The sequence below is a fragment of the Lepisma saccharinum genome, chromosome 3, assembly GCF_977018435.1.
Source record: "Lepisma saccharinum chromosome 3, izLepSacc3.1, whole genome shotgun sequence".
Taxonomy (NCBI): domain Eukaryota; kingdom Metazoa; phylum Arthropoda; class Insecta; order Zygentoma; family Lepismatidae; genus Lepisma; species Lepisma saccharinum.
In genome coordinates, this window is record NC_139231.1 from 122502373 (window position 1) to 122516829 (window position 14457).

Genomic DNA, 14457 nt, shown 5'->3' on the forward strand with positions numbered 1-14457 from the left:
CAAATGTTATACAAATGAAAATACATTCCGTAAAATTTTCTTGCTCGCTTCGCTCGCGTTTCTGCTTTTCCTACAGTTTTGGCAAGTTCGGAGCCGTACTTAGAAGGCGGCAGGAGTTGGCCCTGGGCGCCGAACGATCTAAATCAAAAAAATTATAGAAGAGAATGCCATGGCTCTCCATGAAATTTTTTTGTGCCGTATTAAATCAATATTGTTTTCAGTTTGCAAAAATTTGGATCTAAAATTTTTCTTGCTCGCAATTTTTTTTTCGGTAATGCATTGTAAATTACCAAAGAGAGAAGTTATAACTGCTAAGCACTTCAGACTCTCCCTGTTAAACAGTTTTGTCTTAATTGTATGAACACAATTGTTTGGAGGAAAAGGAGCGCGATACAATGTATTTGTTCGTTATTCTGCCTCTATGTGATAAAACAAGGTTATTCTTTCCTGACTGAAATTTCATCAAGGCTTTTACCCCCGATAATCAGAGGGTCTGCGCACGCCTATGGCTTTAGTAACTTTTTCCGCATGCAGATAATTTTTTTCTTGTTTAAGATTTTAAAAATATGCACATAGACAAAGCAAATACTAAGAGTAATATTCATGTCTTTATCGCTTTTTGTACAAAAGTTACGTACATTCAAAGTCTCGGTTGCGTGACTCTTTTGGACACTAGTTATGGGGAGAAATTACAAACTGGATACCACTCGAGAGTCTCGTCTCGTATATGGAGATCTGAAATTTGTCAACATAGCAAAGACTCTTCATTCCCTTAGTGGGGAACAAAGAGACATAATTGGCTCACTCTAAGACCATCTCAAACGTGGGAAAGTTAGAATATTATGATCCCATACCATAGGTTTCTACATTGCACTCAGTAAATTCTATATAAACTTCACACACAAAGAAATACTAACGCAAATAATAATATTAGTATTGGTTCTGGAAATACAGTCGTCAAGATCCCACAAACAACATGAAACAGCACTGAATTAGAACACACGTACATGTAACAACAAATCCTTCCATCCGAAAAACATGTTACTAAACTACATCAACTACGTAGAATTGACGTCATAACGCATGAAAAGTATTCCGTTTTAGTATAAGTATGTCAATGCCCAACTACTAAAGTAAGTGTAGATACGGTTACCATATTTTGTTTAAAAAAAAAAGAAGATTCACATCTTTTTTTAATTCTCAGCAAGAAGTTAAATTAATTATACATGTTTTAAGGTTCTACATCATGGCTTCATTTAGACGTTTCGTTACAAGTTTCTAATGTGTAACTTTAAAACAACAAAGCATGCTAAATCAGCTGAGAGCTACATGACGTACAGTAAATAGGACTTTGAACTTTAAATTGTCTATCCATCGGCCGCTAAAAAAGGGTTTTTCAGTATCAATTTTAGCGATGGTCATAGGCGTAGCTACGGGGTGTGCTTAGGCACACCCTAATGGGCTGCTTTATCAAAGAGAATTAAATACAGATATTTCAATCAGAGAGAAAATAAGCAGCAGTTTGTAAGAAGTTGAAAATGTCATTACTTGGTACAAACGTGTGCATTATCGCTGATGAAACGGGTGTCTATAGATTTTCGATTTTTTTATGTGAAGAAAGAAGATATTTACTGCATTCTATTCTGTACTGCAGCGCCTTTCTTCTATACCTGTCACAAGTTGCACGTGTGAGAGAGAGCTTTCTCCAAGCTTACCCAAGTTAAAACTTAACTCAGAAGCGGGATAGATTGGAAGCCCTGCTCTTGCTATTTGTGGAACAGGAAAAAGCTTAGTCTATTCTATTGATGTAAATGAAGTTGTTGATGAGTTTAAGAACATTGTACCTTTTGACAGACGTCTCTTGTTATAGATTACGTGTATTTTGATGTATTTGTTTGTAACATTTATGAACATTTTGTGTGTGTGTGTAATTTCTATGCAATTTGATTCTTTTCTACTACATATATTCAGAAATTTTCAACACTGTCATTTAGTGAATTTATATTCCTTTACAAAGATCAGTGCAGTTAAAGAGCCAAGTGATTGTGTTGCAAAATATGCTATTAAAAAGGTACAAGACCTCATTTTTTTCTTTGTTCACACCCAAATATAAAGTTCTAGCTACGCCTATGGCGATGGTCGTATTCTCGCTAGAACTAGCGTGACATCTAGTGAGCGTGATGTGACTTACTATTTTCACTGTTTGTTTTTTTGTTTTTTTTTAAATTGTAGACATTCTAGAAAACCTGAACATTTTACTCTGAAAAGAAAATCCTCCGTATGGACAGATTCAATCGGACTATCGACTAGGTGAGTTCTGGAAAGGTTTCCGAGAATTCGACGGCTGACGTCACTTCTTTAGCACAGAATTGGGGTGCGTTCCGAAAGACTTACGAAACGAACGAATTCAACGAAGATAATGGGCTCGTGAAACCAGTTATTTTTCATACTTATGGAGCCCTCTAAGCGAAAGTTCAGACGCAACGTTTTGTTTATGGAGAATTCACACCGAAGAGACACGCGACAAGCGACACGAGTGTTTCACACGAAAGAGACAAGTTGCACGCGACACTCGGCAAGCGACAGTTTATCTTGATCAGTCCGCATGATGATACCGATATAATTGTATTAATCAGTTTTTCAGTCACCCGAAAAAACGTAGCAAGGTACATTGTTACATACAGTGATGGACAAAAGTAATCATACAGTGGAACTGAAAGGAAGAAAGGACGAATTGCAGCAGCTAGGAATACAATAAGGAAGTCAAAACTGTTAATGCTTTACCATGTATGCACCAAACGATATATTGACAACAAAAATAAATACCAGATGCTGCTTGTAGAAAAATAAAATACAAAACATTCTCAATACCCGCTTCTTTGGCTGGGCAAAAGTATTCATACACCAACATAAAGTTCACTTTGAAGAAAAGAAAGAAACAAATACCATGTCGTCATAATTTAGTATGCATTCCTCTGTTATGGAGAATAGCTGTCAAGTCTCTTTTGCATAGAATGAACAAGAGGCGTGGTTATTTCAGATGTAATATTGTGCCACTCATGCAAAATGACCTCTTTTAGTCTATTCTTGCTTGTTATGTCATGTTTTCGGAGCCTGGTTTCCAAATGGCTCCAAAGATGTTCAATGGGGTTAAGGTCGGGGAACTGAGGTGGAGTTTTGAGTGTGTGGGGAGTATTATATAACAACCAAAGGCGGACAATCTCAGCTGTATGTTTAGGGTCGTTGTCCTGCTGGAAGTAAAAATCATTCCCAAGACCCAAATGATCGATACTCTGCTGCAAATTGTTCTTCAGAATATCCAAATAGACAAATCTATCCATAGTTCCCTCAATAAAGACGAGTTCTCCAACACCTGAGGCTGACATACAGCCCCAGACCATAACGCCACCACCTCCATGTTTAACTGTGGCCAAGAGATTTCGAGACTCAAGCTCAGTATTGGGCTTTCTCCACACCAAAATTCTACCATCACTATGGATAATATTAAATATACTCTCGTCCGTAAACAACACTTTATCCCAGAAGTCCAAACTTTTACTCACATACTCCTTTGCAAATGTTAATCTGCCTTCTTGTTCTTCTTACTGATGTATGGCTTCCTTCTAGGTACACTGCTCGGTTGAAAAGCCTTCTAATACTTCTTGAGGACACTTGTTTTCCCAGGTGTTCGTGAACATGTGCCGACACTGCTGACGATGTTAATTTTGGTTTTTCTTGATCATTCTCAACAGTCCTTGTTTCTCTCTCGAAGTAAGTTTCTGAGGACGCCCAACCCTTTCCCTATTTACCAGCACTTTTGTGTCTTTATATCGTTTGATGACACTTTGCACAGTCGCACAACGTCTCCCAACTATGTCTGCGATTTCAGAATATGATTTCTTATTGTGGTATAATGATATCATAATTCTCCTCTCTTCGATCGTGGTTTCCTTCATTTTGCGGCCCATTTGACTTCCTGCAGCACGCCAACACCAAACCAACCACTTCCTTACACAGGTGCAAGTGCAGTAAACACATATCTGGCACTGAATGATGGAAACGGTTGTTTCACGAACTTTTTTGGGGATTTATAACCTGGCGTATGAATACTTATGACCATCCAGAAAGCAGTTTATCTAAGGATTACCCACATTTCTCACGACAATTTCAATTGTATGCACACAATTGCTTTGCGTTTCTATTCTTGCCATTCCTATGGAGCATATGTGCTACAGACTTGACTTGCCTTTACGGTCTTCTTTGTATAAAAACATGTTTCATTCAGACAATGTCTTTGTATGAATACTTATGTCCATGACTGTATATGTAAATCGCGTTGGAAAATTTGTGCAAGTTATTGAAACTCTGGAGAGGCATGTTGTGCACGAGAATCTGAGAAATATACGTATGAACTCACCTCAAACTGGATACGCTAGACTTTCCAGCCTGGATAAAGCGAAGACCTAAACACTAGAGAAATGATTCTCAACCTTCTTGAAACCATGATCCAGTATTTCTTTTTAAGTCAATGCCCTTAGTCCAAGAATTTTCCCCGTAAATACCTTTCCAGCATTTAAGATTTTATGCATGAATTAATATGTACCCATGAAATTAAATATTGAAAAATAAATTCTAGCATAATCATAAAGAGTAATAATAGTTTGATTACGTGAGGATTGTTGACAAATGTAAAAATATGGATGACGAAGTGCTAACATCGTCTCCTTGTAATTAAGTGATGCCGGGTTCGATACCCGGTGGAAGCACCGGGCAGATCCAGTTCTGATTAGTCTCTTTGTGCACAAAATGGACTTAAAAAAACGAAAACTCACAACTCAAATATGATATTGGGATTGTGTTATTTGTCAACCACTTTCAGCAGAACCTATCGCAGCTCAGTATAGTTGATACGAGGGCCCGGCGGTTGAGAAACAATGCACTAGAGTACTTTTCCACGTTGATTAATCTGTTTTGGACTAAAGTGCCTCTATGAGCTGGCTTTTTAAAATAAAAGCAATCACGTCCTAAATGCCAAAAACACGGCGTCTTTACACGATGTTGAAAGAAAATTACAGCAGATAACTGCATCTAAAAACTTGATAAAGCGAAGAGAACGTTGTGTTTATAAATCTTAAAACATTGTACATATCGATACTTTATTATATCAACAAATTAGAGCTTCAAACATGTTGTAAGACCTCCGGTTGGGCTCACTTCTAGAGTCTAAATGTAGCTCGTTGGAATGAAGCATTCACTGCGCATACGCGAACAACAAACTGAAGCGACACGATGAACGGTATTGAGAAAGCGGCACAGTCCGAGCGACACGCAAGCGACATGAGACACGTGCAGCTTGCCGTGTCGCTTCGGTTCGAAAGGTTCAATTGATTACTGAGTGTTCGCGTGCAAGCGACACCTGTCTTTTGCAGCGTGTCACATGTCGCGCGTCTCTTCGGTGTGAATTCTCCCTTAGAGAAAGTTTCCGCATGGCGTCCAGCGTACGTCATGTCCTTCTGGCAGAAGTGTCTACTGCGGACACTGTTACTCGTTTTAATCACATTGTAAGAACAGTGAAGGCACACTCTTCTTCTGCATGTTGCTTCGTATTGCTCGCAGTGAAAATTATAATGCATTTTCCGAACTAGTACAGTTTGAAGCCATCATGCACGCGCGTTGTCTGCAAGCAGCAGACGTTTCTCACCGAACAAACCAGCCTCCTGGCTCGTACCTTTCGTGTAAGAACGAAGTTCAAGCATCGCAGAAAACCGACTTTTGGAACGAACTCGCAATCCTAACGAAAGCACTTATGGAACGCCAAGTTGCCATAACTCGTTTAACGAGTTAAACTCGTGCGACTATCGGGATGATGAGAGCGACGTTAGATGTCGGAAGCTCGGAAACCTCTCCAACTCCTGGTCGATATCCAGAGAGTCTATCATTCGTCGGCAAGAAAGCTTCAAGACATGACGGTTTTTATTATCTAAAAAAGGTCATGTCCGGGACGTTACAAGATGAAATCAAGAACAAGATCGACTTCCTCAATCCCGAAAGGAGACGAGACTGTAGCAAGTCTCGTCTCTGTATCATCACAACACGATCCAAAGACTTTGCAATGCTTACTTGCTGCCGTCTCTATATGAAGGCAATCTTCTTCTTCCTACGAATGAATCAAGCTCCTCGTGAATTCTCTCCTGCACCTTTGGGTAAAGAACCAAGTACAACAGGGCGAAACTGAAGAGATTGTAAAAAGTAGACGCTCCTCCAACAAACAGATCCATGCACAGTGATGCTAGTTGGTGACCTGCAAGTCAGTGCATTTGAAAGAAGTTAGATACCTGCAAGCGAGGGATTGAAAATAAATTATGACCTGCAAGTCAGTACATTGAAACGATGCTGGTGACCTGTAAGTCAAAGCGTTGAAATAACGCTGGTGATCTGCAAATCAGTGTATTGAAAAGAAACTGAACTGGTGACCTGTAAGTTAATGTATTTAAAAGCAGATGGTGCGACCTGCAAGTCAGTGCATTGAAAAGACGTTGAGGACCTGCCAGTCAGTGTATTGAAAAGAATGTTAAGTAAGTTAAGTGTTAACGTCCCCGTCACACTGGCTCCCAAATATATATCTTTGGTTGACATTGAGTATCTTTCAATCTGTTTTCTGACTTGTCGATAGTTTCTCTGATCCAAATATTGTTATATTGGTGATCTCGATACAAATACTTGTATTATAATAGAATGCAAAAAGTAGATACATGTTATCATAACTTATCTACATAGTGGATTAATTGATAGATTGATTGGATTATTTTAATCCACTTTTGGGTAACAGCGAAGATGAGGATGACTTATGATATGATTAAATTGATAAAGGGACACTCACAAAGAACACCCATTCCGTGATTCGAACCCGGGACCAGCTATACATGGATCATTATATTAATTGACATTATAATTAGTATGAATGAATATGGATATACAGTGAGTGTAAAAAGTGTTTGGACACTGCAGTAGTTACGTTAATAATGGATTCTCTTGGCGTTCTGGAAGATGGTAGGTGAGCGGGATAAAAGTGTAATGGTTCTACCTCAAATTCTTTCTTTCTTGGCACAACAACGTAATAAAAATATCAAAAATAAACCATCCATGAACAATTATAACAAAAATGCCAAAATTATGGGCACAGAAAGTCTTTGGACACTTAGTAAAAAATCATTAAAAAGGACCTCCGTGAAACACGATCAATAAACCTGGACTGCCATACAGGTACCACTGACCCCTTCAACCCCTGAGCTCACAACTGCCATTTCGCAAGTCTCAGTACCGGCAGTAGCTCCGCCTCATTGAACACGATAGTGCAACATGGGTCCCGGAAGGAGAGAGTACACCGTTTGTGAACGTCAGCAAGTTATCCGGCTACACAACCAGTGCAAATCATTAAGGGAAATATTACGCTTATCCGGAATTCTTAAACAGGGTTTCGAAGCGGAGTGCGGAGCGAGTAGTCCAATTAAGCCGGTTCACCAACATCAAGTGAGGAGCTGAAGTGAGGAGCTTGCCTTAATGGATTTCTCTCGTAAGGCATGAGCTCTATTTGAAGGCGCAGTGTTGCCAGCTCCTTACTCGAAAAAATCACCAAGGTTTTTGGTCTAACCTAACCTAAAGCAAGGAGCTGGCAACCTTTTTCTCGCAGTGTTGCCAACACCTTACTCGAAAAAATCACCAAGGTTTTTTTTTCTTGGCCTAACCTAACCTAAAGCAAGGAGCTGGCAACCTTGCTTGAGGCTTGCCTTACAGTGCATAAAGCAAGGTTGCCAACCTACTGGTACTTTTGCCATGGCCTTTTACAAAAAAAAAGAGAGGAGAGAGAGAGGGAAGAGTTAAACAACCGACAGCCTACCTACAGCTTTTTTTTGTCTAACCTAGCCTAAAGCAAGGAGCTGGCAACTTTGCTTGAGGTTTGCTTTACAGTGCATAAAGCAATTTTTGCCAACCTACATATACTAAACAAGGAGAGCCGGCACTGCCGTAAAAAGAGAGAGATGGATGGATGGGAACACTGCACGGGTTCAACGTCATCAAGTAAAAATCGCCTTAATGGTTTTTTCTTGTAAGGCATGATCTCTATTTTCTCGCAGTGTTACCAACTCCTACCTGCATTTTTTTTTTAGTTGGCAAGGGCTAGAGAGAGAGAAAAACTTATAGCTGGGAACAGTAATGAGCGAATGCGCCATATCGTAATTTTCCAAGTCCGGCAATGTTTATATATCGTGACCTTTGTAAACCTCTCTCTCTCGGGGGAACGATGTGCCACACACACACACACACACACACACACACGCACACACACGCGCGCGATTTTCTCGGCTCCTAATTGAGCTAGGATGATGATTTTAGGTTTGTTGGATAGGATTCGACGAGAACTATTCGACTAGCAAATAAAATCGATTCTACCCCCTCAAGTTTCGGAAATACAGACATTTTTTTATTTTTTTGAGAAACTTGATTTGCAGGCTTAGTTTTTGCCCTAATTCGAAAATTTTAATAGCATTCGATACAAAATTAGAAGTACTCTACAACTTATTGGAGGGATGATGACTACTGCCTGCTGTTTTCGAGTTATTTTGGATTAAAATTTCAAGATGTAATTTCTAAGATGTTTTGTAATTCATCAACTATGGGTTGTAGGAAAACGATTCTTACTCTATCTGCTATCGCTCGACGAATACTATAAACATAAATAATGCTTATGGTTTGATTTTTAAAATGGCGAGCGGAAAATAACTATGTTTTCTGAAATTATGATTTATACTTCATACGCCAAGAGGGCTGAGGGTTAGAAAAAAAAGATTGTTTGGTAGAATTATGCACACATAATATTTTTGTGTTTTCTATATACAAGCTTAATTATTTTTTTTCAATTATTTACAGGATTCATTAAGAAGCAAGAAGTAGCATAAATTACACACTCCCATCAAACCCAACACTATTGTGAATTATTGCACAGTATTTATTTTGTGGCACTCCACTATATATATATAATAACATACCCACAAATATTTTCAAGAAGATGCAATCTGAGAAAAGTTGCCCTGTGTGCAAGATAACCATATCAAGCCAAAATTTTGCAAGACATTGTCGTACCTGCGCACCTGGTAAGCGTGTAACCGCTAAAAAATCATGTCCCAGGTGCGGTATACATATTACCATTACTAATTTGAAGAGGCATATAACATCATGCAAAGTTGTTGTTGGAGCACCTGTTCCACAACCGTCGACCAGCTCGACCAAGAGGAAAGCGGAAGCCGACTCGCCACCATCCGCCAAACGCGTCAAGCCTGTGGCGAAAGCGAACCAGTCTGCTTTCCAGCGTTTGTTAGAGGATTTTGTCATCACTTCGGAGGGCTCATGCGACGTGCGTAGCTTTTTGGAGAACGTGCAAGCCGAAATTATTTCCATCCTCGGCGATGCACTGGCTACGTACTCCACCAAATTCTACGCATCGCTACGTTGCCAGTACAAGAAGCCGTCTGATGAAATTTACAGCTTCTGCCACAACACCAAGGCGAAGACGCTGCATCTGGCGGATGTCGACAACCTCGAGGTCATCTACAACCAGTTTGCCGAGGAGCTGGTGGCAAAACAAGAAGAACATCAAGCTAAAGGCTCGGGGGGTTCGCTGTGTGGCGAGCCTCACGAACTGTGCGTCAAACTTTGCAAGTTCGTGCCTCTCTCCGCCTCCAGCTACGTCCCCTTACCACCTACTATTGCGGCAAAGAAGGCTGTCCTGAACATTCAGAACAGTGACGCCAAGTGCTTCGTCTGGTCGGTGCTTGCAGCATTACACCCTGTCCACTGGAAAAACCAACCACACCGAGTTAACCACTACCTACCCTACGAGTCAGAGCTGGAAGTTGCGATGGCTGGGATCGACTACCCGGTGGCGCTTTCGGACATTCGAAAGTTTGAGGTTCGTGTGCGGTTGGCTATCAACGTTTACGGTCTCACTGACGAAAATGCGGTGTACCCCATCAGGGTGAGCGACGTAAACGTTGATGGTGCGCAGGAAATTCACCTTCTGCTCATCAAGGACGAGACCCATCACCACTACACCCTTATCCGTTCCCTCCCCCGGTTGGTGTCGAGCCAAACAAGCAAACACGAACACCACATAGAAGTTTGTCGCAGGTGCTTGTCAACTTTTGACAATCAAAAACAGCAGGATTATCAGCACATCAAAGGTTCCAACATCGCTGTCGAGAAGCTCGCTCGCCACAAGTTCTACTGTAGTAACAACGAGCCTGGTGTGGCAGTCTTGCCCAAACCTGGCACCGTGGAGCGTTTCCACATGCACGGTGCCATGGTGGAGCATCCCGCTATCATCATCGCGAATTTCGAGGCCTTCCTCAAACCTCTGTCCACTTGCGATCCAGATCCCGAAGTTTCCTCCACCACCCCTTACCAACTCCACGAGGCTTCGAGTTATGCATACGTTGTGGTGCGACGAGACCAGCACATCGCCCCCGAGCCCTACGTGTATCGCGGTCCCGACGCAGCCAAACACTTCCTCGAGAGGATGGTTGTGGAAGCCAGCGAGATAGGGAAGGTACTGTTGGCCCCCAAGTCTATGCTCCCACTGTCCCCCGATGATCAACGTAGACACGACGAGGCCATTGCTTGCCCTGTCTGCGTCAAGGAGTACACCGCCAACAACCGTAAAGTCCAACACCACGATCACTTTACCGGTAGGTATGTTGGTCCTTGGTGCAACGGATGCAACCTCATGGCCCGGGACCCGCGATTTATCCCTGTGTTTTTTCATAATGGCTCGGGATACGACTTCCACCACCTCGTCAAGCATCTTGGGTACGACGACATGCGAATCAACGTCCTGGCGCAGAACGAGGAGCGTTACATTAGCTTGAGCAAGTGGGTGCGAATCCCAGGATCACACTCTACCGTCGAGCTTCGCTTCCTCGACTCCCTGAGGTTCCTCCCGGCCAGCCTCGATGCTCTCGCAGGGAAGCTTAGCGACGAGCAAATGCTCATTACCTCCGGAAACTTTCCGAACTTGGACGCCGGCCTCTTCAAGCGTAAGGGGGTCTATCCCTACGAATACATCACAGACCCTTCCAAGTTCGCAGAGACGTCGCTACCTCCTCGAGCAAACTTCTACAGCAAGCTGCGAGGCTCGAACATCACCGACGAGGAATATCACCACGCCCAGTCCATGTGGCGCGAGCTGGGCTGTCGAACTCTCGGGGACTACCACGACGCCTACCTCAGACTTGATGTGACGCTCCTCGCCGACGTGTTCCAGACGTTCCGTGCGACTGCGAAGACCATCTACCAGCTGGACCCTGCCTACTTCTACAGTCTCCCCGGACTGGCGTGGTCAGCCATGTTTCTGGTGACGAAGATCGAGCTGGAGCTTCTTTCGGACGTGAACATGGTGCTGTTTGTGGAACGTGCCGTGCGGGGTGGAATGGTCCAGGTGTCGCAGCGACACTCGTGCGCCAACAATCACCACACGTCCACCGGTTACGACCCCTCACAACCGTCCAGCTACATCATGTACACGGACGTCAATAACCTCTATGGACACTCCATGATGCAGCCACTCCCCTTTAGAGGCTTCGAGTGGGCTGACCCTTCCAACTTCGACATCGAAAGCTTCGACGATTCGGAACATGGGTTCTTCGCCGAGGTGGACCTTGAGTTCTCCGAGAAGCTGCAGGATTTGTTCTGCGATCTTCCCCCTGCACCCGAGTTGAAGTGTCCACCGGATTCCAACCAGAAGAAGCTCGTCATGGACTTCGAGTCCAAAGAGCGTTATGTCCTGCACTACCAAAACCTCCGGTGGTTGATGAAGCAAGGGGTTACCGTCCGCACAGTACATCGAGTTTTGATGTTCGAGCATTCTCCATGGTTGAAGCCATACATCGAGCTCAACACCGAACATCGCACAGTCGCCACTTCTGATTTCGATCGCGATTTCTTCAAGTTAATGAATAATGCGGTGTTTGGCAAAACTATGGAGAATGTACGGAATCGCATGGACATAAAATTGGTAACGAGGAAAGCACAATGTCGCAGGCTCGTAGCAAACCCGTTATTCAAATCGAGGACCATTTATAATGAGCAGCTTGCTCTGGTGCATATGAGGAAGAGTGAGGTGAGGCTCGACAAGCCAATTTATGTTGGTGCCTCAGTATTAGACCTGAGCAAGCTGCACATGTTCGAGACGTACTACGACATATTTCGTCCACATTATAGCCACAACATCTCGCTTCTCTACACGGACACGGACAGCTTGGTGTACCACGTCCACTCAGCCGATGCATACAGGGATATAGTCACGGTACCAGCTTTGGATAACCTCTTCGACACCTCGGGCTATCCCCAGCCGAACCAGTACGGCATCCTGCCCCGAAACAAAAAAGTGCCTGGCAAACTCAAAGACGAGAAGGACGGTGATGTAATTCTCGAATTTGCAGGTCCTCGTGCCAAGGCCTATGCCATCAAAGCCGAGGGCAGCGTTACCAAGAAGGCCAAGGGTGTCGGCAGACAGGTGGTTCGGGAGCATCTCACATTCGAGGACTTCGTCGATTGCCTCAAGACCAGGTCATCAGTTCTAAGAGCAGAACAGCGCATCCAGAGCGTCGACCATGTGTTGACCACAAACAAAGTTAGAAAAATTGCGCTGGATCCCAACGACGATAAGAGGTGCGTCCTCGAGTGTGGTATTCACACATTGCCGTGGGGGCACTATCGCTTAGCAGAAAGCAAAACCTGCAACATATGCCCATCTTCAACAGAAGATTCATAAAAACAAAACAAAAACAAAAAAAAAAACACTTTGACTGTTATTACAAAAAAAAAACTTTGACCGTATTCTTAAATAACCAGCATGCCTATGAATTTGTTCGGTTTCAAAAAACAGATCATTATGGAAACCATACCAGATCATGAAGTCTTACCTTCCGTGTTACCTAAACTCAACGGTCTGTTGATCATTCACCTCAACAGCATTTGGACGAAACTGAATGACGATGTGGGCAAGATGTTTTATGTTTTTAATAACAATTTACATTTCTACGAAATTCCGATCGACGGGAAACTTCGAATCACCGTGAATCCGGAAAACGCAGGCGAAATCAAAATTTCTACCGGCAAGAATATTTTTCGAATCAAGCACGACAAGATGCTTTCTAACATTACGTACGATGTGTCTGCCGGAGATTATCTTTACATGGAACTCCTCGGAGATTACGACAAACTCATTCCTGTCTTCGTAGAATTACGAATCGTCTATCCTATTATAAATAACCGTTAACCAAAAATGCCTAACGACATTTTCGGCAACACCAAGCGTGTAGACCACGCAGAAGAGATTCTCATGTTGGACATTCGAGTTAAGAAGTTGAGGACCGATTTGATCGCTTTGCAGGATACCTTAAACAAAAGTTTAGAGTCGGAAATCGCTACGCTCCAAACGCAGTGTCTCGACCCCATTCTGAAAATCGATTCCGAACTGAAGGCGCTGATAAAAAATTATGTCGACGTACCTTCTTACGACAACGTTCAAAATATACAGTTGAGCGTGGATTCGCTTCAAAATGATTTGGCCAAATTACAGCAATTTCAATCGAAAAATGAAGATTTGGAAAAATTGAAACTCGAAATCGAAGAACGAACTTCCGCAATAGAAAAGAATTTCTCTGAACTTCAAACCGTCGTGAACGATATTGATGTAGAACGCTTGCATGTCGTTGTTTCCAAATTACAAGAAGAATTCACCAGCACGTTGGAAGAAATTAAATCCAAGTTGCAGACTTTGGAAGATACCATGACGAACCTACCATCGTCGGACGAATTGCAGGTCATCGGTAAAAGCGTCGCGAACATAAAAATTCAATTGGAGGCCTATCAAGATTTCGAACACATTCAAACCACCATCGCCACGCTTCAGGCGTCCTTGGAATTGATCAACGAAGAAATTAAAAATATTCACGCTGAAGCGCGCGCGCTGACGAGCATTCAAGACACGTTGAGCACGGTTCAGCAGAAGATCGAATATTTAGAAAATTTGAACGTCGAAACGAATCTCGCTCATTTTCATCACGTACTGGACAACATACAGGGTGACTTGGAATCGTTACGGACGAGCGTGCCTTCGAGCGAAGATTTGGAAAAATTGAAAACGGCGGTGACGGCACTATCCGAATCGAGCGACATCAAAAGTTCATTGAACGATCTCGAGAGTAGGGTGGCCAATCTCCCCACCTCCAAAGAATTGCACGTTTTGAAAAGAAACATATCTCGAATGCTGAAACGACTGGAAACGGAAACGGCGAACGTGGAACAGATTCGAGACGAAATTAGTTCGCTGGTGTCGACGCTGCCCACTTCGCAGAGCGTCGCCGACCTTCACACGCAGTTTACAGAGATGCGAAGGAT

At 42.8% G+C, this 14457-nt stretch overlaps 1 protein-coding gene across 4 annotated transcripts in view; it reads right to left on the reverse strand.

The window, feature by feature from the left end:
- Positions 1 to 14457, reverse strand: part of LOC145985382 (methyl farnesoate epoxidase-like) — a 287065-nt gene that overhangs the window by 12950 nt on the left and 259658 nt on the right. For 3 of the 4 annotated variants that reach the window (XM_083119345.1, XM_083119343.1, XM_083119346.1), the window contains one exon: positions 6121 to 6301. The exons of the other annotated variant lie outside the window; for it this stretch is intronic. In XM_083119345.1, the coding sequence (XP_082975471.1) occupies positions 6121 to 6301 (181 nt within the window). The remainder of the gene's footprint in view (positions 1 to 6120; positions 6302 to 14457) is intronic. 4 annotated transcript variants of the gene reach the window in all.